Below are 27,230 nucleotides of genomic sequence, written 5' to 3' on the forward strand. Positions count from 1 at the left end.
TTCCTTATTTATTTATTTATTTGCTCATCCTTTGTATCTCCCTCACCCTTACACCATTAAACTATCAGCTGCTTGCAGGCAGGGAGATTGCATTCAGTTTTTTCACTCCACAGTAAGTATTGGGTGTCAATTATGCGCAGAAGACAATGATTGATGCCGGAGAAACAACCGCAATCAAGGCCCTACCATAATAGAATATTTATGCCTGTGTCTGCAGGTGGGAGGAACTCTATAAATGTTTGTCTAACCAGTTGTAGCTAGACTGAAGGACAATGTCAGGCAACTGAAAATTTTTTCAGGTGTTACGCCCTTCTCTCTTTGTATTCCTCCAAGAAAGGCACAAAAGCATAAGCAATTCACAAGATGTACAAAGGAAAAACATTTCACACCAATTAATATCGAGGTTTCACCCTTTGCCATGGTACTATGGGGGGGCATAAAAATAAGTGTAAGTCTGGGTTCGTAAAGTTAACCTCCTACAGTTAAGATCGCACACAACCAACTAGGAAATAAAACATTTAAGAACTTTTTCCTACGCCTATAATAAGGTTGCATGCGGCTAGGCGTGGTGGCTCACGCATGTAATCCTAGCACTTTGGGAGGCCTAGGCGGGCGGATCATATGAGGTCAGGGGTTAGAGACCAGCCTGGCCAACATGGTGAAACCCCATCTCTACTAAAAATACAGAGCTTAGTCGAGTCGTGGTGGCCGGCGCCTGTAGTCCCAGGTACTCGGGAGGCCGAGGCAGGAGAGTGGCTTTAACTCGGGAGGTGGAGGTTGCAGTAATCCGAGATCATACCACTGTACTCCAGCCTGGGCAACAGCGAGTCTTCGTTTCAAAGAAATTATAATAAGGTGGCCTAATGGTAGAATAGGACAGTAAGAACACAATGGTAAGTCTAAGTCACAGACAACAGTGAACAAAAAAATTTTGAGAGGAAGGGACTGTCAGCTTCTGGAACATAATAGGTTCTTAATGTGAAGTTGTTGACTAAAGGAAAAAATCAGTGTGTGATGTCATCAGAGAGAGCATCCTGAAGCAGGTGACACATAAACCATGGAAAGGCTTGGGGTGGTGATAGGAGAGGAGAGGAGGCAGAAGAAGAGCTCAGCAGGCAGGGAGCAGGGTGAGCCTGGAACATGGGCAAGTGTTGTATTTGGTATTAAAGATGAGGTTGGACAGGGTGGGCTTTGATTATGGAGATATGTGCATGAATGCTAGTTAGGTGAATGGTGACCTTTAATAGTGGAGTAATGGAGTTCTGGGAAGATTCACCTGTTAGTTGAGGTTGTAATAAAGGGGAAGAGATTAGAGCAACCACAAGAATTCCAAAAGTAGATCTACAATACGTCTGCATTTACTTCAGTAGCTCTTACTGATAGTATTATTTTGATTAAACCTAAAAAGTTTTTTCTCCTCTAGAATGTTGGCTTGAGAGTAGATTCCAACTGGGAATGTTCACTTTGTGGCTCCCTTTTAAGACACCTATCTTTTAAATGTGCTAGTGGAATCATCTGCGGTAGATTTTTTGAGGAATGTAGGAAAGCACAGATCGTAGCTGAGACTACTGTGTGGCCATATGTTAGCCAAATCAAAAGGGAGGCAGTTTTCATATCTCTCACTTGGGTATTCTGTATTGAATTATTATTTTCCTGGAAGAACACCCAGTAGCACCCAGTCTGTTCCCAGATTACCTGCCAGTTTCTAGGTGACCGAGGACTTTGCTTTCCTTGCAAAGGAAAGGCATCCTTTCAGGCTCTCTGACGCCTCACAGTCATTCCTATAGTCTGAATTAGGTTTTCTCTGACCAAGTCCCATGTGGCATGTGAATGGTGTTGCATGGCATTTAGTTGTTATTAGAACGAACCTTTTTTTTTTTTAAAGGAAGCATTTTATTGTCAATGTTTGTACACTTAACAGATTTTTGTTGTCTCTCTGTTTTGCTGTTGTTTGGGAGTGTTAACACTCTATTACATGACAGCCAAGGAAGGCAGGTTGTTGCGTTTAAAGATTGTTACTTACTGTGTTCCCTCCTAGTTCATATGTTGAAACCCTAACCTACAGTGTGGCTGTATTTGAAGAGGAAGGCCTCGAGGGAAGTAATTAAGGTTAAATGAGGCCGGATGGGTGGGTCCCTGATCTGAAAGAAATAGTGTCCTGATGGGAAGAGACATCAGAGAGCCTGCTCTCTCTTCATGCACATGCACCAGGAAAGGCCATGTGAGGACACAGCAAGAAGGCAGTCATCTGCAAGCCAGGAAGAACGTCCTCATCAGAAACTGAATTGGCTCCTGCCTTGATCTGGGACTTCAGCCTCCAGAACTGTGGGAAAATATGTCTGCTGTTTTAGCTACCCAGTCTGTGGTATTTTGTTGCGGCAGCCTGGACCAGCTAATACAGAGATTATAACTAAGGATGGTAGAGGAATTTAAAAAGAACCAAACTTTTACGTGCAGAAACTCTATTTGTAGTAAAATATAATATGGATCTTGAACTTTACAGCAATGGTGACATTTAGTGAAAAACAATTAGGTGAGTTCTCAGTATATGAAGGTTTCAGTGTTTATTACATAACTGTAGGTTTTTAAGGGAAGGAATAGAGGAAAATTAAAATTTTTAAAAAGTACGTTCTATTAGTCTGCTCAGGCTGCCATGGCAGAATTACACTGTAAGCTACGGACTGGGTGGCTTACTGTGTAGAAATGTATTTTCTCACTGTTGTGGAGGCTGGTTGGTTTCTACTGCAGCCCCTTTCCTGGCTTGCAGACCATCACCTTCTCACTGTCCTCAGTGGCCTTTTACTCTTTCTGTGCACATCCCTGGTCTCTTCCTCTTCTCATAAGGACACCAGTTCTATTGGATTACAGTTCCACCCTTCTGACCTCATTTAACCTTAATTATTTCCTTAAAGGTCCTGGCTCCAAAAAGTTATATAGAGGGATAGGGCTTCAACATGTGAATTTGTGGAAAACACAATTCAGCCCGTAAAATGCATGAATCACAATCATTCCTGTGTTAATGATATTGAAGAGCTGTCAGGGAGTCAAAGAGTTCTTTCAGTAACACTGTCCCCTAAATGTCTAAATTTCTAGTTAGCATAATTTTAAACAAAGAATGCTTTGAAGAAATATTGCTTCCTACTAATTACTAAAGTATTTCATCTTTACCAGGAAAATTTCAAATTAAGAAAATTTCTGGTCCTTAGTTACTTTCATTTGATTGTGAAAAACTAAGAAATGTCCTGATATTAGTCATGTGCTACGTAACAACCTTCTGGTGAGTGACAGACCACACACACAACTGTGATCCCGTAAGATTATCACTCCATATTTTTACCGTAGTTTTTCTATATTTACATATCATTACACATACAAATACTTACATTGTCTTGTAGTTGCCTGCAATATTCAGTACAGTCACATGCTGAACAGGTTTGTAGCATAGGAATAATACACTAGACTATAGAGCCCAGGTGTGTAATAGGCTAAACCATCTGGATTTGTATAAGTACACTCTATGAAGTTTGCATGACCCATTTCTCAGAATGTGTGTCTGTTAAATGACATATGACTGAATATTTCTTAGAATAAAGTTGCTGACATATATAACATCTTTTCTTCTCTAAAACCAAAATCCCATATTGAAAAGAGATGTGTTTACTTAAACCTATTTACTTTCTAACCTGGTGTTCTTTCATTAAAAAACAACAACCCCTCCAAGAAAAACCCTATTTACTAACAGCTGAAACAAATGTTCATTGGTGCAATATGAAACCATAAAGTGTAAACTCTTGATTCAGTTATTTGGTAATGTTTTTTAAATAATAAAATTTCTTATAAATTCAACTTAAGGGCTTAATGGACTGTGAATATGTGGGCTGGCTTATATTCTTATGCTATTTAAAACTAATGTGACTGGAATGCATCTATTTAACTATATGTCAGTGTTATTTAATTCTTATATTTGTGAGAAAGGTATATCTAAATTATTGTAATATTAACAAATCTCAAACTATTTTTGTGCTATAAAATATATACTCTTAAGACTTGTAATGAAACTTCTGTTTCTAGATATGTGATCTACAAAGGGATCTTTGGGAAAGTTTTATAAGATTTTTTAAATTATGAAATATAATTCATATTTAGAAAAGGATCTTAAACAAATATGTGTGTAGAGTTTAATAAAGTGAAGAATCATGTAAATACTACCCAAATCAAGAAATGAAACATCATCTATGTACTAAAGTCCTCCATATTCCTCTGCCTGGTCATAATCTCCCAATTCCCTAGAGTTTATCAGTATTCTGACTTTTATTATTTCCTACCTTTTTTTGGTAGTTTTAAAAATAAATACATCCTTAAACTATATAGTTTAATTTTTCCTATTTTTGAACTTTTTATGTATGAGTGGATCATGGTGTATGTATGCTTTTGTGTCTTGCTTTTTGGCTTAACTTTGTGAGATTAATCATGTGTGTGCAAGTATAGTTCATGAAATGTCATGGCTGTATAGTATTTCATTATATAAAAATCCGTGTAGCCAGATATTTAGGCAGTTTCTAGATTTTGGCCTTTGTGAACATAGTTGCTATGAACATTTTTATACCTATAGCCTGGTGCACATGTGTGAGAATTTTTTTTTTTTTTTTGAGACGAAGTTTCGGTCTTGTTACCCAGGCTGGAGTGTAATGGCGCCATCTCGGCTCACTGCAACCTGGGTTGCCTCCTGGGTTCAGGCAATTCTCCTGCCTCAGCCTCCTGAGTAGCTGGGATTACAGGCATGTGCCACCATGCCCAGCTAATTTTTTGTATTTTTAGTAGAAATGGGGTTTCACCATGTTGATGAGGATGGTCTCGATCTCTTGACCTCGTGATCCACCAGCCTCGGCCTCCCAAAGTGCTGGGATTACAGGCTTGAGCCACTGCACCCGGCCGAGAATTTCTTAAGAGTAGAGTGATATGTAGATTTAGAGTATGCATATCTTCTACTTTAAATGAAACCAACCACTGCTTTTACTTTTTTTTTAAACTTAGTTTCATTAAGAGTGCGTCAGACTTTTGTTGCTCCATAACCATACCAATATTTGGTTATTGTCAGCTGTTAATACTTTTTGTCAATCTTTGGCTTAATTTTTTACTGGGCTTTTTCTTTCTAAATTATTTTTTAGGATTTCTAGATTTTGAGTAAAGCAAGTTTTATTTGTTGAAATATCTTCTTTCATTTGGTGACTTGTCTCTTCACACTTTTTATAGTTCTTGTGGACAGAGTTATTAATTTTAATATACTTTAATATATCAGAAGTTTCCTTTATAGATTAGTGTTTTTTAAATGACTTGAATAGGAAACCCACTGTCACCCTAGGATCATGAAGTTATTCTATTAAGTACTAGAAGCTTATAAATTTGTATTCACATTTCACCTTCAATCCACCTGGAATTGATTTTTCTGTGTGATGGGAGTACAGTTACCTTTTAGTTAATGAATTGTCTTAGCTTATTTGTTGTTAAAAGGCTATTCATATTCCATTGCTTTGCAGTACAGTGTTGCTGCTTTCCTGAATCAAATGTCCATGCATATGAGTCTTTCTCTGCACTCTCTAATATGTTCCATTGGTCTGTCTATCTCTTCACTAATACCACACTCTGTTAATCACCTTAACTTTTTATTTTTATTTTTTTTGAGACAGAGTTTTGCTCTTGTCATCCGGGCTGGAGTGCAATAGTATGATCTCGGCTCCCTGCAACCTCTGCCTCCTGGGTTCAAGCAATTCTCCTGCCTCAGCCTCCTGAGTAGTTGGGATTATAGGCATGTGCCATGACAGCCAGCTAAGTTTTATATTAGTAGAGTCAGGGCTTCACCATGTTGACCAGGTTGGTCTCCATCTTCTGACCTCAGGTGATCCACCTGCCTCAGCCTCCTGAAGTTCTGGGATTACAGATGTGAGCCACCATGCCCAGCCTAATCACCCTAACTTCTTTTTATTGTTTTGTTATCTGGTAGAGCAAGTCCTTGTTCTTTTTCAACATTGTCTTGGCTATTCTTAGTCTTTTATATTTCTGTATACATTTTAGAAACGGCATAGAGCAAGCTCAGCAACACAATACCCCATCGGCATGAGTGGAGTTGGGAGGGCTTTGACATCTTTGCAGTTTTGAGTCTACCTGTCCATTAACATGGTACATATGTGCATTTATTGAAAAATTTTCTTAGTGTTTCTCAGAAAAGTTTTATAATTTACCAGACAGAGATGTGTGGTGCATCTTGTGTTGTATTGATTACTAGGTACTTGACTTTTTTCATGCTGTTATGTTACCTGTTTTAAATCCCGTTTTCTAACTGATCATACTGGCGTATAAAAATGCAGTTGATTTTAGAAAGTGCCAAACAGTTCCCTAGAGTGGCTTTCCCATTTTGCATTCCCACCAGCAATGTATGTAAATTCTAGTTGTTCCTCATCTTTATCAGCACTTTGAATTGTCAGTATTCTTTGTTTTATCCATGAAAGCATTCTTTATGATAGATGTGTAGTGGTATTTCTTCATAGTTTTAGTATTCATTTCCCTAATGGCTCATCCTTTTGAACATTTTTTCATGTGCTTGTTTGCTTCTGATATATCCTCTTTAGTGAAGTATCTTCAAGTTATTGCCCACTCAAATTGTTTTTTATTTTTAATGGTAAAAAGATGTTTATTTAGACTTAGCCAGCTGGACTCAGTTTAGATGACTCCAATCTTGTTTGTAACATCCAACGCATCGTAAGCAGGAGCCAGTTAAACATACACCTTCTCTCCATTGGGCCTGATTGATCAGGCCACATCAGTGTCTCAGAGCTTCTCCACATGCTGTTTGCTCTGGTGCTTGTTGGCTTTGGCATCCACAATGACCTAAAGTGTGTTGTTGTGTTGTTTTCTTGTTTTCTTCATGGCAGACTCAATGGTCAGGGGGAATCAGGCAGAGTGTTCAAGTTTGTTTCTCCTGGGGGCACTCTTCTGAGGATATCTGGGCTGTCTCTAGAGCTGTAGTGTCTTGGGATGCTGGAAGGTTGGTAAAGTGTAGATATTCCTTTTTGTATGTGGCTCTAGATGCTTTCCAGCACTGCCTTCTTGGCCTTCAAAGCTTTTGCTTTGGTTTCAGCTTTGGGAGTCAGGAGCTTCCTTAGGTGTCATCTTGTCTGAGTTGTTATATTGTTGAGTTTTGAGAGCTAAGGATCCAAGTCTGTTGTTGGGTATGTGATTTGAAAATATTTTCTTGGTTGGGCGTGGTGGCTCATACCTATTATTCCCAGCACTTTGGGAGGCTGAGGCATATGGATCACTTAAGGTCAACAGTTTGAGACCAGCCTGACCAGCATGGTGAAACCCCATCTCTACTAAAAATACGAAAATTAGCTGGTCATGGTGGTGCATGCCTGTAGTCCCAGCTACTTGGGAGGCTGAGACAGAATTGCTTGAACCTGGGAGGCAGAGGCTGCAGTGAGCTGAGATCACACCGCTGCACTCCAGCCTGAGTGACAGAGTGAGACTCCATCTCAAAAAAAAAATTTTTTTTTCTTTGTGTATATACCTTGTCCATTCTCTTGGAAGTGTCTTTGTTAAGGCAAACATTTTTAATTTAGATGAAGTCACATTTATTAGTTTTCTGAAAGGATCATAACTTTGGTGTCATTTCTAAGAACTCTGCTTAATTAGCTCATGAGGATATTCTCTATGTTCTTTTATCATTTTACATTTTAAATTTATGACCCATTTTAAGTTAATTTTTGTATAAGGTGTGAGGTTTAGATCAAGGTTCTTTTTTTTCCCCTTAGTATTTATGGCAAATACAATCAATTGTTCTGACAGTATTTGTTGAAAAGACTGTCTTCCACTCAGTAACTTTTACATATTTGTCAAACATCAGATGTCTATATTTGTGTGGGTTTATTCCTGGACTCTATTTTATTCCATTGGTCTGTGTCTCTCTTTGCCAATACCATACTATCTTTATTACTTTAGCTTTATAATAAGTTTCCAAGTCACTCAGCTTGATTTCTTCAACTTTGTCTTCTTTTTCAAAATTGTTTTAAACTATCCTACTTTCTTTTCTCTTTCATATAAGTTGCACAAAATCTTGTCCATGTCCACCCCAAAATACTGTTGGGATTTTGATAGGGATGGTGTGATATCTACAGATCACTTTGGGGAGTATCAGTTCTTCCTTGCTTTCTTTCATCCCCCTTCTTGTTTGTTAATATATGCATTTAATATTATAAATCCCCCCCTCTCAGCACTGCCTATTACAAATTTTGGTATGTTGTATTTTTTGTTTGGCTCAAAATATTTTAAAATTTCCTTTGAGACTTCTTCTTTGACCCTATAGTCATTTAAAAATGTGTTAATTTCAAAATATATGGCTATTTTCCATGTATCTCTCCAGTTCTAATCTATTATAGTTTCATAATCTACTTTGTATGATTTCTATTCTTTTAGATTTGGTGAGACTTGTTTTATGGCCCAAGAATATGGTCTATCTTGGTAAGTGTTCCATGTGCACTGAAAAAGACTAGTTTGCTGCTGTTGGTTAGAGTTATGTAAATATCCACTAGGTTAGATTGAGTGCTTTTCAGGTTAGCTCTAAGCTTTCTGATTTCCTGCCTACTTTTTCCTTCAGTTACTGGAGAAGAGTCTTGTCTCCCACTTAAATCGTGATTTTGTCTATTTCTCCTTACAGGTCTGTCAGTTTTTACTTTTTAGCTTATGAACATTTAGGAGTTTATTTATTTATTATTTTTTTGAGACAGAGTTTCACTCTTGTTACCCAGACTGGAGTGCAATGGCACGATCTCGGCTCACTGCAACCTCTGCCTCCTGGGTTCAAGCAATTCTGCCTCAGCCTCCCCAGTAGCTGGGACTACAGGCACGCACCACCATGCCCAGCTAATTTTTATATTTTTAGTAGAGACGGGGTTTCACCTTGTTGACCAGGATGGTCTCGATCTCTTGACCTCGTAATCCACCCGCCTCGGCCTCCCAAAGTGCTGGGATTATAGGCGTGAGCCATCACGCCTGGCCTTTTTTTCTTTTTTAAATGTCAAGAAGCGGGGACTGTTCTTGGGTGAGTCTGCTCTCTAGATGAGGCTGGCAGATGAACATGATGACATTCACAGAAGTTAGGATAAGAAGTCCTTTATTCTTGATGCCAGATCTGGACGTACCACAGTATCTACCAGAAGTATTTAGAGTTTTGTTTCTGGTTATATTCTGGTGATATTTTCCTATGAATTGGTTCATTTTGTATAAACTTTCAAATATATTGGTATAAAATTATTCTCAGAGTCTTCCTACTTTAAATAAATAGATTATCTGTAGTTATACCCTTTTCATTTTTTTTTTCTTGAGATTAGGCAGATAAACTGAACTGTGATGTGTTCTCAATTGAGTGCCACATACAACCCTCCATCAAGTTCTGAGATACGACGACCTTTCCTATCTCCTAACCTGTCCCAAGTTAGAATACGAAGGCTGGGCCTTTACATTCCCACATTCATCAGTTGGCTGCCCCAAAGGCCTCTAACAAGAAAAGGAAAACAGGTACAAATAACCAGTATCAAAAATGAAAAGGGTACTCAGCCTTCATATTCTAACTTTGGACAGGTTAGGAGACAGGAAAGGTCTTCTTATCTCAGAACTCGATGGAGGGTTGTAGGTGGCACTCCATTGAGAACACATCACAATTCAATTTCTCTGCCTAAGATTGTTTCCTTCCTTTCCCTTATACAGCTGTGGATCAAAAGCACTACCTAATCTGTTACCTATTTTATTAGCCTTTTAAAATAACTGGTCAGGTGCAGGTAATCACAAGGGCTGATTTCCTTTAATTCACCTTTATCCTGAGGACTAAGCCCTTAAGTATCCTAGATCAGTCCTAGGTATATCACTGAAGTCTGCTGGACACATTTTAAGTTTTTGTTTCTTTTTATGAGGTATTCTAGCTACTTGCAAGGATGGGGCAATGTAAAGGGCTAGTTCAAATAAATGGTGTATTAACAACATATTTACAACATCTTCAAAATGATTATTAATTCTTAATTACTCCTCCTAGCTCCCCAAAGATGGATGACACAAATGTATAGTCAGTGGGAAAAATATGTCAGAAAATGTTAGTCACTGTAATGGGATGGGAAGGAAGAAAAAAGCCAGTACTTATCAAGTACCTTCTATGTACAAACTGCCATTTCAGACTCACAGCAGTCCTTGAAGGTAGGTATCACTCAGTATCTTTGTTTAACAGATGAAGAAACCAAAGTTCAAAGAAGTGGCTGATTCAAAGTCATGAAATCAGGGAGTTGGGCTGTGAACCCAGATTGGTCTGACCTCAAAGCCTTGTTCTCTTTCCACTGCAATATTCAAAATGAAAACAAAGGTCTTTATTAGTGATTCCAAATGTGTGACATAGTCTTTATCTGCTGTCCCTTCATATTAAAGTTGCATTTGGAAATACAGAAGCAGTATTAATGTCACTGATTATAGTTTTGTCATTAACATTTTATTTGTCTTGTAAACACTGACTCCACATGAGTTTTAAGACTCAGGTTGCTGGGCACGGAGGCTCAAGCCTGTAATCCCAGCACTTTGGGAGACCGAGGTGGGTGGATCACGAGGTCAAGAGATCGAGACCATCCTGGTCAACATGGTGAAACCCCGTCTCTACTAAAAATACAAAAAATGAGCTGGGCATGGTGGCGTGTGCCTGTAATCCCAGCTACTCAGGAGGCTGAGGCAGGAGAATTGCCTGAACCCAGGAGGCGGAGGTTGCGGTGAGCCAGGATGGCGCCATTGAACTCCAGCCTGGGTAACGACCGAGAAACTTCGTCTCAAAAAAAAAGACTCAGGCTATCCATAGATAATGAGCCCACTTGTCTTTGGGAAAGTGTGGTACCTGGCCCAGTGCTGTGGGTTGATAACTAGTGAATTTAACTGAATATTACAGTCAGGAGACTCCCTTCTTGCCCCTGACCCATAGAGAGGCAGTGGGCAAGTCACCTTACCCCAGTCTCCCAGTGAAGATAAATGCTTTCATAAGCTCTAAGGTTTCTTCATGCTCCAGAATAATTATTTAAAAACTCACCAAAATACTTTGTTTCAATAAGGAATATTTATTAAGAAGACATGTTAACATGCTTAGATACAAAGTAAAAACATGCCATTCTCAGTGACATGTAAAGAAAAAAAATCACATGAAGAACAAAATTGTTTTCAGAGAAATTTTGTGTTTTATAGTCATCACATGTCCATTTGCATATTAGAAAATTGTTAGCATTGGTAAACTTTTTTTCTCAGTCTTTAACTCTTTTTAAAGTAACTTTTTGGCAATGTGAAGTTCACAATATAAAATGTGCATTGAAGTCTGATAGGAAATTATAGACTTCTCCAAGCCTTTGAGAATAGAAATGTGATTGAAGATTTGCATTCCCAGATGCTGCCTACAGCGGTTTCCTTTCAAGAAATCAAATGTTCTTCATTATCACATGATAAGAATCAGTTTTCAGAGGAAAATTTTTAGGGCACATTAATTCTTGGAGAGTACTATAATTTTTAGTTAATATGAGCAAGTAAATCTTTATAGAAGATGTCAATCACCAAGAATTTGATTTTTCCAAAGACTATTATTTCCTCATGCCTGAAAATAAAATTCTATCAAGTTTGTATATTTCTATAATTAGATGTATAAGTCTAATAACATCATCTAAAATAGTAATAATGACAACTACCATGTATTGTGCACTTACTCTGTGCTAGGCACCAAGCTATATATCATCCCATTTAATGTTTACAATAACTCAAGTTTTATTAGTCCTACTGAATAAACAAGAAAACTGAGGCTTAGAGAAGTTAAACAAAAGCCAAGTTCAAGCAATGACTTTGAAAGTGGAGGAATTAGGAGTTTAAGGCAAGTCTGTCTTACTGTGATAAGAAGTCAGAGTACCCGATCCCTATATTGTATGCCATCAGTGAGAGACCCCTGACCTGCTGCGATGAAGCTAAATGCATAATAACTCTGTGATATATTCACAAAAGTGTATTCACCAAATACATCGTTAGAATAAGAAGCAAGACCAAGCCAAGTGGACACAAAAATTCCTGCTCATTTAAATATTTTTATTTACATGTCTTTTTCCATCATCATGACTCTAATAAGATTATAAATCACAAACACTGGAATACATGCAACACATTCCACAAAGGAACAAAAATGTACAGCACTATGGCATAAAGAACCCAGATTTATATACAAAGTGCTTAAAAAAAAAAAGACCTTGTGACATATTCAACCATATTTATTTGAATACTTTCCAATAATTACCAAGGGCTACATCATTTATAAATAATATTTAATCTCCCCTATTTTCTTTTTTAAGCCAGAATTTGTATTTCAACTAATCAAGTGAACAGCCATTCCATTATGTAATATTAAAGGCAAGTCACATGGCATCAAAATGAAACCGATGGGCTTCTTGTCGTTTTTCTCTATCATCGGCTTTCTGAAAAAGAATTTTAGATTCGTTTATAAATGGTAGCAGAATGTTATGAAAAGACTAATTTCTGAAATACACAGTTATTCATTTTTAGGGGTCTCCAGCAATTAGTAGATAATAGATATGATTTCCTAATGCAATAATCCTAGGAAGTATTACTGTAGGTTATAGTAGCTGTTTTATAATTAATGATCTAATTGAACAAAAAACCAACAAGAAATACTTAGCTTCTTATTTATTATCTATTTGAAAATATGAATAAGCACTAGATTCTATAAGGATAAATCAATGATTGCATTTTTCTCTCATTCTTAACACTGATGTTAATAAACAAATCTAGTGGGTGGGTGTGGTGGTGGCTCACGCCTGTAATCACAGCACTTTGGGAGGCCAGGGAGTGTGGATCACTTGAGGTGAGGAGTTCGAGACCAGCCTGGCAAACATGGTAAAACCCTGACTCTACCAAAAAAATTTAAAAATTAGCTAGAGGTGATGAGCACCTGTAATCTCAGCTACTCGGGAGGCTGAGGCCGGAGAATTGCTTGAACACAGAAGGTAGAATTTGCAGTGAGCCAAGACTGCGCCACTGCACTTCAGCCTGGGTGACAGAGTAAGACTCCATCTCAAACAAAACAAAACAAAAAACAAATCTAGTTAACTTGTTAATTTAGCAGTTATTCATTGGCCTTTTGCTCCCAATACTCCCAATACCAATACTGTGTTTGGTATTTTCAGATTAAAAGAACCTCAGTTTTGAATCTTGTCCTCCAAAAAGACAAATGCAAAACATACTGTATAACTGTAGTTCAAGATAAAAAGTGAAAAATGTTACCAAGTCTAAGAGACTACTTCTAGATTTTGGTGAGGAAAGGGAAAGCTTTGAAAAGACATGGAAAGCATTTGAAAGCACTGAAATGGTGTGAGCAACATTCAGTCCAAGCTGGCGGTACAACATCTGCAATCATGAGAGGGCTGGAAGGAGCACGGATATGTGAAAGGAACTGGTAAAAAAATAAGACTGTGGAGTCACATGTAAGTCATAATGCTGGCCAGGCCAAGGATTTTATACATAAAAGTCACCAGAGCTTTTTGAGCAGGGGAGTGACATGATGAAGGCTAAACCGAATGATGAGTTGTCTGGCAGCAGTGTGCTAAATGGAATGGAAAGGGGAGAGAACAGAAGGAGAGAAGCCAAGTAGGACGTAAGAAGGGGCGAGGCTGAAGCAGTGTGGTAGTAATGTAGAAGTGGAGTCAACTGAAAAACTTCTTACGGAGGCAGAGTCCATAGGCAAATGATGAAATCTTATAGGTAAGTAAGACAGATGAAGCTTTAGAATGCTGGTTTTGAGGTATTTGTGTCATCTAGGTTGAGCTATCATGGTGACAGTTGGAAATGGGAAAGGACCTTTAGAGATGAGAGCTGGGGATATCCAAAGCCATGATTTTAAATAAGATTGGCAGGGAAAGTGTTGAAAGAAGAGGGCCAGGGCAGACATTGTGGAAAGCTTGCATTGAGAAAATGGTAGAAGGAACCAGACGGCTTGGGTAAAAAATCGGTTTAAGAGGTTCTACCTCTTTGAGATACCACACTGCTCCAGGAGACACAGTATATACATGGTCAAATATATACTTATGCTTAAAACTTTAATTTTGGGCCACTACATAATTATTGTTATAAGCCCACAATGTTTATGCTGTAATCAGATCTACTGAGGAATTAATGAAATTAATTTCCTTTGCTTCCTAGGTCAAGCTATGGAATCTTTCAGATGATATTCTGATACTTCTGGACAAAGTATGTATGGTTGTCTTTGATCTTACTCTTAAGTTGCAATCTTCAAGTTAACTGAATATGTAATTTCATGTTATTGTTTTTGATATATAAAGGAATGATTTTTTTAAAGCGACAAATGTATGAACATTTATAGAACAACTAATATGTTCTATTTTTCATATGTTAAAAGAACAAAGACAGTAAGTTTAGTTAGCAAAAAAATGATTATGATGGCATGATGATCCAGAGTGTAGGTGGAAAAAAAAAACACCTTTCTTTTGTGCCACAAAGAAGCGCTTTTCAGAGGGCATTAATTGGAACCCATATACAAATAGAAATTAGCTTTTCAATTATATCTAAACTGCTAATAAATTTATAGTGATAGCTTCTTTTTTTTTCACATAAACATTGCATAAAAATCTTTTACGTATTTGGGAGTTTTCTTTTCCATTATTATTTAGAGTATTATATTAAAGAACAGAAATCGGTTTAATGCAAAGAATACTTAATAGATGAAAAATATGTTTGTGGCCTTTTGTTTTTTTTGAGACAGGGTCTCACTCCTTTTTCCCAGGCTAGAGTGAAGTGGTGCAATCACAGCTCACTGCTGCCTCAACTTTCTGGGCTCAGGTGATTCTCCCACCTCAGCCTCCTGAGTAGCTGGGATTACAGGCTTGTGTCATGGCACCTGGCTAATTTTTGTATATTTTGTAGAGACGAGGTTCATGTTCCCCAGCCTGGTCTTGAACTGCTGAGTTCTAGCAATCTGCCCACCTCGGCCTCCCAAAGTGCTGGGGTTACAGGCATGACCACCGCTCCTGGCTGTTTATCACTTTAGTTGTTATCTTTTGCCTAAACTGCAAGAAAATAATCTAACCTGTTTGTACTCTTAATTTCTTCAAAAGAGATAACTGTTAAGCCTAGCCAAAGAATGTCCATGCCTTTATCAGTAGGTTCAGAACACAAATTCATTTAAAAAATTGTTATTATTTTTCAGGTCATTATGAAATTGTTTCTAAATGCCTTTTGATTTCTGGGTGATCACTTTATTACTATTGTACAGCATCAAACTTTTATGAATTGATAGGAGATATTAATAACTTCCAAGGATAAAAGAAATTATCATCAATAAAATGATGCTTTGAAAAGAACTTGAAAAATGAGGAAATTCTAATCATATGAAAAAAGTTTAAAAAAAATATAGTGTTTTTAAAGAGCAATGTAAGTATTACTAGAATAAATTAACCAAAGTTAATGTTTCATTTAAATGAACAAACCTTTTCCTGCCAATGTAAAATGCCAATTATTGCTAAGATGAAAACACACACACCGATGAGAGCTATAGCAGTAAGCAGAACAATGTTACTTGGTGTAAGATACAGTTTGGCACTCCAACTGTAGATAAAAACAGAACAGATTAAATTACAAATTTTACTTAAAAATAACAGTTATATTGAGACCCCAAAGCAAAATAGCTTATTAATTAATGAAACAATTTATTCATTAAACCATTCATCTGTTTATTCATTATAAATAAAACAAAAGCAATTAAAATCAGATAGTGCTGAGAATATTGATAATGCTGCGGTTTATATTTTACTTAGACAATTGAAGTAGAATTTGTGATGAGATATTTCGATATTTTTCATTTCTAAGTTTGATTCCTATGAATTATTCTTAGGTAAACACATCTAAGGGTACTTTGAACAATCATAGACATCTTTTTTGTATCTTGATCCACCTGCTTAATTTGAAATCTTGAACTCTAAAATGAAGTAGTCACATGAGCCTAGAAGCCTTCTGTATCATCTTATTTTATTATTTTATTATCATGCATGACCTGTGTCATAAATATATGACCAATAAAAACAAAATATTTTGCATGTTGATGGCTTGTGCAAAACTTCTATAGTTTTTGTATCATCTTGGAGGGTTTACTACAATGACTTTTTAGGTTGAGTCACTTAGAAAATCATTTACAAAATCACCTTTAGTCCCTCACTGTTAATGACAATATACAGACTAGAGGTGTTTAAAAATTAGAACTAGCTTCTTCCTTCTAAAACAGTCCATATAATATAGCATTTACACACCCTGAAAAGCCTAAAACTAATGACTGTATCACCAACATTGCAGGTTGTTATATACACATAACTTTTTGTTCTCCCTATAAATAGGTAATGGATATATTTTTATTTTAAAAGTTTAATAAAGGTAAGAATGTTCTGGTAAATAGCAAGTAGCTATTGACTTATTCTAGGATAATTAAAATTTATTGATCCATAAGTTAGCCTCTAGTCAATAAACCTCAAAATACACCTCAAACTAAAATCAATTTGGTTTTTATTATGTACATAAATTTGAAAAGAACTTTTCTTTGGAAAGAGTAAGAGAAACATGAAAAAATGTTGAGATTACGGGAAAAAGCTATGGTATAATTATCTGGAAATTCAGAAGAGTAAGTAACCTTAAGAAAACAAATACTGTTAATTAGTTGAAAGCTACTCTTAGTGTTGTACTCATACTTAAGAAAACAGTTCTTTTATGAGATGTTTTTGGTAGTTCTACTTTTAAAATAGATTTTTAACAAATCAGGAATATAAGTATTTTGGTTAAAAAAAAAAAGACAAAAGCCAACCCTCAGTTTTCTGCTCAGAGGCAGTCTCACCAGTTTCTTGCATATTCTTTCAGAGATAATTTATACATACATGAACATGTATGTTTAGATATCTTATTTTTTAATCACAATGGCTGCTCGTTATACATACTCTTCTACATTTTGCTGTTGCTTCTTTTGTTTGTTGTTGTTTTTTAGCTTACCACTCCATCTTAAGGGACAGTTCTATGTCCATGGCAGTGAAATAAAGTCATGATACTGAACTGTATAGAAGTATCTTACTTTATATAGTTTCTTACTCATGGTCCAGATTTTCTAGTTTTACTGTAAATTTCATCTATAGAAAACTAACACAAGCATACAATACAGGCTCATTAAAAAAAATCTGAACCAGGACTATAACTGTTTCAATGATGTCATCTTATTCCAAGCATAAGGCTGTAATAAAGTTTATTTTCTTAAGCAGTTTGGTTCTAAAGCCCATTAATCTGTCATAAAATGCATCTGCTCAGTTGTGCTGGTAAACTGGCTCTGAGGTAGACAGGGGTGGGGGAAGCCCTGATAATGGTACCTGCCAATTTTCATGGAGTGGATTCTCCCACCGTAACTGATTTTAGTGTGACTTCACTGAATAGAGATGCACAGAGTCAGCTCATGAAGTGGCACAGCTGGTTTTGGCACTCAATATAGTCGATTGAAACATTTAATAAAGAATTATGAAGCCCGTATTTTCAGAGGGAATGTAACAAGCAGGGGACCCCACTGATTACATATTCATAGATAAATTCACCATTTCTTTTTGGTTATTTTCCCTTATTGATATTGTCTAGCATATTTTTCTCTATGAAATTTAAATGTTAGGGAATGCTTTTATTACCTAACTTAAAAAGAATAGAATCAATCTAGGAATTTAAATAAAAATGAACAAAGATAAATTAAGGATTTCGAGTTAAATGCTGTATTATGAAATGAATGTATCCTGTTAATAAGGATAAAAATACCTACTGTTCACTTAACTAGCACTGTGTTAAGTATATTTCACCTTCAGATGCAGAAACTGAGTCTTGGAGAGGACAAAGGACTGGCTCCTAGTCTTGCAGTCAGTCAGCAATGGAGCTGAATTTTTCTAGCCTACATCTATTTAACTCCAAAATTTGTGCCCAACCGCTGGGATATATACTACTTCTCAAATAATTTATTTAAAAGATCAGTGCTTTATACAAAGATTTAGTATCCTGAAAATTTGAATTTATAACTAGTAAACTGAAGAGCAGTTTAAGTGGAATATGTATAAATCCCTAATGAGAAAACCTGATGTTTTTCTAATACGATTGAATTTGTTCTTCATGAAAAATATCTGGGACCTTTTATGTAAGTATGTTTAGTCATTTAAAGTTTGCCATAAGCAAATTAAGAGATGGGTACTCATGGGAACACAGCAGAAATATGAGAGAGTTTAAAAGACATCACTATATCTATAATTCAGAGTTAGCAGTGTCTTTACCAAATCAGTTCAAGCAAGGGCATTACCTTCGAGGGACATTGTGAGGGTATGGAATGACAATTAGCTGGGAATTTGGAATGATTGCAGTCCATTCTTGTTTTCGTATAGACTGGAAGAAGAAGAATTTAAGAAGATTTAACATTCAGTACATTTAAAAAACACAATTATTATTCTAAATAAATAAGGAAAAATCTCAACTACTTTGAGAGATTCAAAGGTATGTATTAAGTTATGTTTACCAATATTAAGCCAAAAATAAGGCTTTTGTATCATCTGTTGGAAAACTTTCTCATCTTTTCAGGGAAAGATTTTACATATATATATATATATATGTATGTATGTATGTATTTGAGATGGAGTCTCGCTCTGTCACCCAGGCTGGAAGGCAGTGGTGTGATCTCAGCTCACTGCATCCTACACCTCCTGTGTTCAAGCAATTCTCCTGCCTCAGCCTCCAGAGTAGCTGGGACTACAGGTGCACGCCACCATGCCCAGCTAATGTTTTGTATTTTAGCAGAGATGGGGTTTCACCGTGTTGCCCAGCTGGTCGTGAACTCCTGAGCTCAGGTGATCCACCTGCCTCGGCCTTCCAAAGTGCTGAGGTTACAGACAAGAATCACTGTACCCGGCAGGAAAGATTATATTTGTGTTTTATCAATTCATTCATTTAACAAATATTTATTAGACACTTATGTAGCAGGCAGTGTTGAAAGGGTTATATACAAATGCTGCTTGGAGCTAAAATTCAAGTTAAGGGGAGACTGACAATAAAGCAAGTAAAATAATACAATTATACATATTATATATAATACATATACATATGTATAATAATAGTATTTATGTTAGTAAAATGTTTTATGTACATGTTAAGTGGTGAAAAATGTTAGGAAGAAAAAGCGGGATGGAGGGATAGGTGAGGTTTATGGGAGAGGAGAGGGAAAAACTACATGGTATCTGCAAATCATGATGCGCTCTATGTAAGATAAGCTTAGGTCATTACCAATACATTTTTCTTATTCACTGAAAGGAATAAAAATATTTTATTTATTTGAATTCAAATTCAGTTAGGCTCAAATTAATTTAAATATTTAAATAGTGAATATTAAGACACAGATTAACTGTAAACAAAATGAATTTTTACTTACTTTTTCTCCAGATGGACGGGGAATACCAACATAGAGATGGTCAAGAAAATTTGCGCTCCGCCCTAAACCAAGCACGTTGTATGGTAGTTGGAGAGCTAAATGTGCGGATTGGCTGAGTTGGCCAGCTAGAATTATTCAATTAAAAAACATTAAAAATATATCTGGAAACACTGTTCCCATCAAATATTAAATTGATAAAATGTTAAAAATATAGGTATTAGAATGTATCATGTTTAAAGACGTGATGTGAAACATACAGTTCATTAATATTAATGATTCACTTTCATGGTCTCACTCTGTCACCTAGGCTGCAGTGCAGTAGTACGATCACAGCTCACTGAATCTTGACCTCTCAAGCCCAAGCTATCCTCCTCCCAGCCTCCCAAGTAGCTGAGACCACAGGCGTGCACTACCAAGCTGAGCTAATTTTTAAATATTTGTAGAGATGGGGTTTCACTATGTTGCCTGGCCTCAAACTCCTGGGATCAAGTGATCCCCCTCCCTCGGCCTCTCAAAATGCTGGGATTATTGGCATAAGCCACTGTGCTCGGCCAGTGATTCACTTTTTAAAGAAAACAGCTTTACTGAGATATAATTCGCATACCATACACATCACCCATTTAAAGTGTACAGTTAAGTGGTTTTGAGTATATTCAAAGAATTGTTCAGACATCACCACAATCTAATCTTAGAACATTTTTATCACTTGAGAAACTCTATACGTATTAGCAGTCACGTCTGTTTCCAACCCACACACTTCCAGCTGTATGTAATCACTAATCTGCTTTCTGCCTCTACAGATTTGCCTATTCTGAAGGTTTCATATAAATGGAATCCTACAATATGGTCTTTGGTGACTGGTTTCTTTCACTTAGCATGTTTTCAAGGTTCATCTATATGTTAGCATGTTTCCATACTTTATTACTGTTATTTGCCAAATATTACTGTTGTTATATAAATTTAGTTTCATTAATTTCATTAATTGATGGACGTTTCAGTCATTTCCATTTTTGATTATTATGAATAATGGTGTGAACATTCATACACAGGGTTCATTTTTGTATTTACTCTTGTTTTCCTTTTCCTTGATCATGTAGTTAAGAGTGTTTAACATCATTAGGAACTACCGAACTGTTTCCAAAGTACCTGCACCATTTTATGTACCAGCAATGGATGATGGTTCAAATTTTTCCACATCCTCAATAACACTTTTTATTGTGTCTTTTTTATTACAGCCATTCTCCTGGTTGTGAAGTGGTATCTCATGTGGTTTTTACTTGCATTTCCCAAATTACTAACAGTTGTTAATCATGAAAATGATGAATAAGCACATGAAAGAAGCTCAACTACACACACGTGGACACACACACACACACACATACACACACACTCTCTCTCTCTCTCTCTCTCTCACTCGTAACAATTAAGTAATGCATCTGGCCTTTGAGGCACATTTTCTGTTGCCTTTTTTTTTTTTTAAGAAATATATATTAGCATACTTTCCTGTTTCTTTGTAGGTCTTATAATTTTTGTTGAAAACTGGACCTTTAAGATAATAGTGACAACTGTGGTATCACGTAACCCCACCCAAGGGTTTGTTGTTTTTATTACTGTTTATTTGTTTAGTAGCTTTTTTTTTTTCATTTAGTGAATTCTGTGGATTCTCTATTTCCTGAAGTGGTTGCCCCCAAGTTCTTTTTAATTTTTATTTTTAAAGTTTTTATTCTATATCTGGCTTCCTACTTGGCCTACTTGGGTCAGTATTATTTAGTGGTCAGCCAGTGATTTGTTGTGAGATTTCCCTAAATATCTTGCCTGTACATCTTCCACTCTTTGTCAAAGTGGTTTGTGTGTGAAGGCATGTTTTCAAAGTTCAGATAGTTTAAAGGACAGCCTTAGTTTTCATTTCCTGCTTACGTAGGGCTACATGGTGAAGCAGAAGGGAGCTGAGTATTTGAAGAGGTGTTTTCCTTTCTAGGAATTTGCAAAGTCTTCTAGATCCCCAGAATATGTTGTAGCTTTTCAAAGCTGCCTATGTTTTCCAGTTTTCTAAGAATTCCTCTTCTGTTTTGACGAGGATCTTGTTTCCTCTACCTTTAATCACAGGTTCTGATAGCTGAGATGTTGCCGATAGATGACTGTTGTTTTTGGTAATGCCCTAGTCAAATGAAATAGTCAAGATACCGAGAATGAAGATTTTCCAGGGAGTTGCTAGTTCAGACAAAATTTTGATAGTAATAGGGATAGAGATTTTCATGTGGCTCCAAGGAGGTCAGTCAAATCCATTGGCTGTGAAGCTGCTGGCTTTCCAGGGCTACTGCACTACTCAATTGAGAAGGGAGGCAGGGTGAGAATAGCTCCAAGTTAAAAATGCTACAGAATCTGTGTCTTATCAAGGATCAGTAGTTTTCCTTAGAATAGACAATACTCAGTCTATTCTGTGGCTTTGGTTAATTTCCAGAGTTCTGAAATGGGGATATTATATGGTTGGCCAGTATTTTTTTGTTGTTTTTTTTGAGGGGGGGCTCTGGGAGAGTAAGTTGATGTGGTCCTCACACTGCCATTCCAATAGTCAATCTTTTCCTACTGTCATTCACTTTTATAGAACATGTATTTCCTAGGTATTTTTCTACATGCTTAAACTTAACATTTAAATGACAAAGTTAATTAATATATAAATATTTTAATATTCAAGGGGGCTGGCAAATAGTATTGTGAACAGCATGGGCTGTAGAATTAGTCCACCTTGTGGCATTGTGCTGATTGAAAGATAATGTTTAAAAGTAGAGTATCTCACATAGTAAATAATCATGTTAGTTATCTTTGTTAAGATAAAATTTATTCTTACAGAGTTGAATTAAAAATTAAACACAGGCTGGGCACAGTGACTCACGCCTATAATTCCAACACTTTGGGAGGCCAAGGCAGGTGGACTGCTTGAGCACAGGACTTTGAGACCAGCCTGGGCAATGTGGTGAAACCCCATCTCTACAAAAAATACAAAAATTAGCCAGGCATGGTGGCTTCTGCCTGTAGTCTTAGTTACTTGGGAGCTGAGGTGAGAGAATCACCTGAGCGTGGGGAGGTTGAGGTTGTAGTGAGCTGTGATTGCACCACTGCACTCCAGCCTGGGAGACAGATTGAGACCCTATCTCAAAAACAAACAAAAATAAAAATTAAACACAAGCTGATTTCATTACACTACTAGCAAAGACTGACTTAACAGAAGCAAACCAAAAATAAAATTCTAAGCCTCACAACCAACTGATGGACAATCCCCTCAGGCATTCAAAAGTTAACCTGAAAAACTAGTTCAGGCCATGAATGGGAAGTGAGGGTCAGACATGCCTCATTATATTCTCCTTTCTATTGGAATTCAGGCACAGCTGACCAACATGAACAGCAATACAAAGACCTTAAGACTGACAGAACAGACTTTTTAAGTCTGATAAGAAGCATTTACAATCTACTCTCTCTGAAGCCTGCTATCTGGAGCTTTCATCTTCACTGATAAAACCTTGGTCTCCACCATCCCTTATGTTAAAAGACTTAAAGTTGACTCTTTAGTCCACAAGACATCAAACTAAGCTTCTGTTTTCCTGTTTATACTATTAAAATTGCCTATGCAATAAGAAAGCTTAAAACTATTAAGGAGAATAGTAATAAAGAATAAAGTAAAATTATCCAACAACTTCAAATAAAGAGATAATCATTATCATTACATTTTAGCATACTTTTAGTCACATACTTTTTTCTCCAAGGAATGTGCATGAACAAATAAACACATTTTAGCATAGTTTAGTATTATTTTCACTCAGTATTATTCATGAGTATTTAGTCATCATTAAAATTCTTTAAAAATAGATAAGCAGAGAGAAAAATGATGAAAATACCAAAATCCCATTAAGAGAAAGCCAAAGGAAACACAGTGTAAATGACATGTATTATGTATACTTCTAAAGTTATTTTTCCAAAGTGATACCTACACAGACATTACAAAAATATAATTTTCCTGCCTATATAATATCTTATTTAAAAGTTAATTCCTTATTTTTGGAGATAAAGGATTTTTCCTAATCCTTGACTATTAAAAAAAGAATGCTTTAGTGAATATCTCTGCAAATCAATATTTGTTTGTACCCAGATTAGTTTCTTTCATTCCTAGATACAGAATACTGGATCAAAGAGTAGGAAGTTTAACACCTATTCTTAAATACAGAAAACCTGTTTCCTAAAGAGAGGTTGCATCACTTTACATTTCCATTAGCTTTCAATGAAAGTATCCATTTCAATCCATTCTTATTTTCTAACTGAGCTGAAATTCACATAGCATACAATTAACCATTTAAAAATGTAAAATCAAATGGCCTTTAGAGTATTCACAATGTTGTGCAACTACCAGTTCTCTCTCCTTTGCAAACCTTTTCATCACCCTATAACAACACCCTGTACCAGTTAAGTAATTACTCCCCCTTCCTCTTTCCCCCAGTAACCTCTAATCTGCTTTCACTGTCTATGGATTTGTCTACTCTAGATAGCTCATATAACAGTTACCATACATGTGAGCAATTGTGTCTGGCTTCTTTTACTTAGCATAATGTTTTCAAGGGTCATATAAGTTGTAGTAAGTATCAATACTTCATTCCCTGTTATGGAAAAATAATATTCTGTTGTATGTATATACCTTGATTTGTTTATCCATCCAACTATTGATGGACATTTCAGATGTTTCCACCTTTTGGCTATTATTAGTAGTGCTGCTATGAACATGGATGTATACATACCTCTTTGAGACCCTGCTTTCAATTCTTTGAGTATATATTAAGAAGTAGAAATCCTGGATCATATGGTAATTCTAGGTTTAATTTTTTGAGGAACTGCCATATTGTTTTTCACAGAAGGTGGACCATTTTACATTCCCACCAGCAATGTATGAGGGTTCCTATTTTTCAAAGCCTTGCTGACATGTCATTTTCTGTCTTTTTAATTCAAACCATCTTAGTGGTTTTGAAGTGGTAACTCAGTCTGTTTTTGATTTGCATTTTCTTCATGACCAGTTATGTAGGACATCATCTTCTGTGCTTATTGGTCACTTGCATATTTTCTTTGCATAAATGTCTAGTCCACTGCCCATTTTATAATTGGGCTGTTCGTACTGTTGTTGAATTGTAAACATTCTTTTTATAGTCTGGATACTAGAACCTTATCAGAGATAAGATTTGCAAATATTTCCTCCTTTTTCAGTTTGTTGAAGAAAATTTTTTTTTTTTTTTAAATTTTGAGATAGGATCTTGTTCTGTAACCCAGGCTGGACTGCAGTGGCACAATCACGGCTCACTGGAGCCTCGATCTCCTGGGCTTAGTGATCCCAGCTTAGCTTCCTGAGTAGCTGAGAGCACAGGCCTATGCCACTGCCTCTGGCTAATAAAAATTTTTTTTTCCTGTAGAGATGAGGTCTCACTATATTGCCCATGCTGGTCTCAAACTCGTGGACTCAAGCAATCCTTATGCTGTGGCCTCCCAAAGTGCTGGGATTATAGGCATGAGCCACTGCACCTGGCTAAAAATGTTTTTTAAAGGGCAAAAGCTTTACATTTTTGAAGAAGCTAATCTATTTTTACATTTCGTTACTAGTGCTTTTGGTGTCAAATCTAAGAATCCACTGCCAAATCTGAGGAAAAGCAGATCTACTCCTATGTTTGCTTCTAAGAATTCTGTAATCTTACTGCTTATATTGAAGTCATTGATCCATGTTCAGTTAATTATTTTATATGGAGTCCCACTAATTTTTTTTTTTTGTATGTCATTACACGGATGTTCTAGTATGATCTATTAAAGGTACTCTTCATTCTCCATTAAATGGTCTTGGTACTCTTGTCAAAAATTAATTTGCCATAGATGTTTGAATTTATTTATGGTCTCTCAATTTTCTTCCATTGGTTTATATGTTTGTCTTTATGCTAGCACTATGCTTGTTGATTACTGTAACTTTGTATTAAGTTTTGAATTTGGAAAGTATAAGTTATCTCAGCTTTGCTTTTATGTTTCAGTATTTCTTTTTTGGCTTTTATTGAGGCCCCTTACAGTTCTGTATCAATTTGAAGATTGGCTTCTTATTTCTGCATACAGACCACTTCTGCAAACAAACACACATCTGTAGATTGTTTTGGGGAATATTGCTATCTTAAAGTTTTCCAGTCCATGAATATGGGATGTCTTTCCATTTATTAGATTTTCTTTAATTTCTCTCAGCAATGTTTTCTAGTTTTCAGTGGATAAATCTTTCAATTTCATGGTTAAATATATTCCTAGGTGTTTCATTCTTCTACATGTTGTTGTAAATTGAACTTTTTTTTTTCTTTTTTAAAAACTTCTTTTTAGACTGTTCATTTCTAGTATATGGAAACAACTGATTTTTGGGTGTTGATCTTGTTCCTTATAACTTTGCTGAATTTGTTTAATAGCTGCAGTAGTATTTTTTTCTGTGAGTTATATGAGATTTTCTATATACAGAAAATCATGTCATCTGCAAATAGAAATCGTTTTGCCTCTTCCTTTCAGATTTAGAAATTTTTTATTTTTTATTTTTTTCTGGCCAAATTGCTATGTGTAGGAATTCTAGTAAAAAGCAGAATAGCAGGAGTGAAAATGGGCATCCTCATCTTGTTCCTGATCCTAGAAGAAATGCTTTCAGTTTTTCACCATATAGGATGATATCAGCTGTGATTTCTCTTATAAATGCCCTTGATGATGTTAAGGAAGTTCCCTTCTATTCCCAGTTTGCTGAATGTTTTTATTATAAAAGGATGTTGAGTTTTGTCAAATTGTTTTTAGTATCTATTGAAATGGTCATGTATTATTTTTCCCTTAGTTCTATTAATGCCATGTGTTATACTGATTGACTGTCTTATGCTGAACAATCCTTGTAATCCTGGGACAAATCCTATTTGGTCATAATGTATAAAAGCTTTTATTGTGCTATTGGATTTTGCTTAGTAATACTTTGTTGAAGATTTTTGTATTAATATTCATACGAGATATGTGTCTGTAGCTTTCTTGTGGTATCTTGTCTGAGTTTGGTATGAGAGTAATGCTGGCATCACAGAATGTGTTGGGAGTATTCGCTCTTTTAGTTTTTGTAAAAGTTTGAGTAACAGTGATGTAATTATTCTTTAAATTGTTGGTAGAATTTCACCAGTGCAGCCAACTGGTCCTTGAGTTTTCTTTTTCAGGTTTTCGATTACTGATTGAATCTCTGTATCTGTTACATACAGGTCTGTTGACATTGTCTATTTCCTCTTAGGTCAGTTTTGTATTGTGTGTGTTTCTTGGAAACACATTTTTTTTTTTTGAGACGGAGTCTTGCTCTGTTGCCTAGGCTGGAGTGTGATGGTGCGATCTGGGCTCACTGCAACCTCCACCTCCTGGGTTCCAGTGATTCTCCTCCTCAGCCTCCCAAGTAGCTGTGATTATAGGCATGTACTACCACGCCCAGCTAATTTTTGTATTTTTAGTAGAGATGGGGTTTTGTCATGTTGGCGAGGCTGGTGTCGAACTCCTGACCTCAGATGATCCACCTGCCTCAGCCTCCCAAAGCGCTGGGATTATAGGCATGAGCCACTGCGCCTGGCATTTTTTTTTTTTTTTTTTTGAGACAGGGTCTTGCTCTACCACA

At 36.3% G+C, this 27,230-nt stretch overlaps 2 protein-coding genes across 28 annotated transcripts in view; one reads left to right on the forward strand and one right to left on the reverse strand.

Annotated features, from left to right (window-relative positions):
- Nucleotides 1-27,230, forward strand: part of LOC118149769 (uncharacterized) — a 36,893-nt gene that overhangs the window by 1,882 nt on the left and 7,781 nt on the right. For 5 of the 26 annotated variants that reach the window (XM_078358175.1, XM_078358191.1, XM_078358193.1 and 2 more), the window contains exons 2-4: nucleotides 8,470-8,514; nucleotides 14,263-14,310; nucleotides 18,519-18,627. In XM_078358175.1, coding sequence (XP_078214301.1) covers nucleotides 8,470-8,514; nucleotides 14,263-14,296 — 79 coding nt within the window. In that variant the 3' untranslated portion in view covers nucleotides 14,297-14,310; nucleotides 18,519-18,627. Of the gene's footprint in view, nucleotides 1-6,072; nucleotides 6,178-8,469; nucleotides 8,515-10,081; nucleotides 10,240-13,250; nucleotides 13,389-14,262; nucleotides 14,311-15,286; nucleotides 15,511-18,518; nucleotides 18,628-19,566; nucleotides 22,440-27,230 lie in introns of those variants that run through there. The other 21 variants (XM_078358194.1, XM_078358196.1, XM_078358185.1 and 18 more) reach the window with 16 other exon arrangements.
- The window catches only part of ITFG1 (integrin alpha FG-GAP repeat containing 1), a 310,341-nt gene continuing 294,226 nt past the window's right edge, over nucleotides 11,116-27,230 (reverse strand). For both annotated transcript variants that reach the window (XM_035282693.3, XM_002760922.6), the window contains 4 exons: nucleotides 19,556-19,680; nucleotides 18,437-18,519; nucleotides 15,567-15,684; nucleotides 11,116-12,521 (listed from right to left, as the gene is read on the reverse strand). In XM_035282693.3, the coding sequence (XP_035138584.1) occupies nucleotides 12,462-12,521; nucleotides 15,567-15,684; nucleotides 18,437-18,519; nucleotides 19,556-19,680 (386 nt within the window). In that variant the 3' untranslated portion in view covers nucleotides 11,116-12,461. The remainder of the gene's footprint in view (nucleotides 12,522-15,566; nucleotides 15,685-18,436; nucleotides 18,520-19,555; nucleotides 19,681-27,230) is intronic.

This window comes from Callithrix jacchus, chromosome 20 (assembly GCF_049354715.1).
Source record: "Callithrix jacchus isolate 240 chromosome 20, calJac240_pri, whole genome shotgun sequence".
NCBI lineage: Eukaryota > Metazoa > Chordata > Mammalia > Primates > Cebidae > Callithrix > Callithrix jacchus.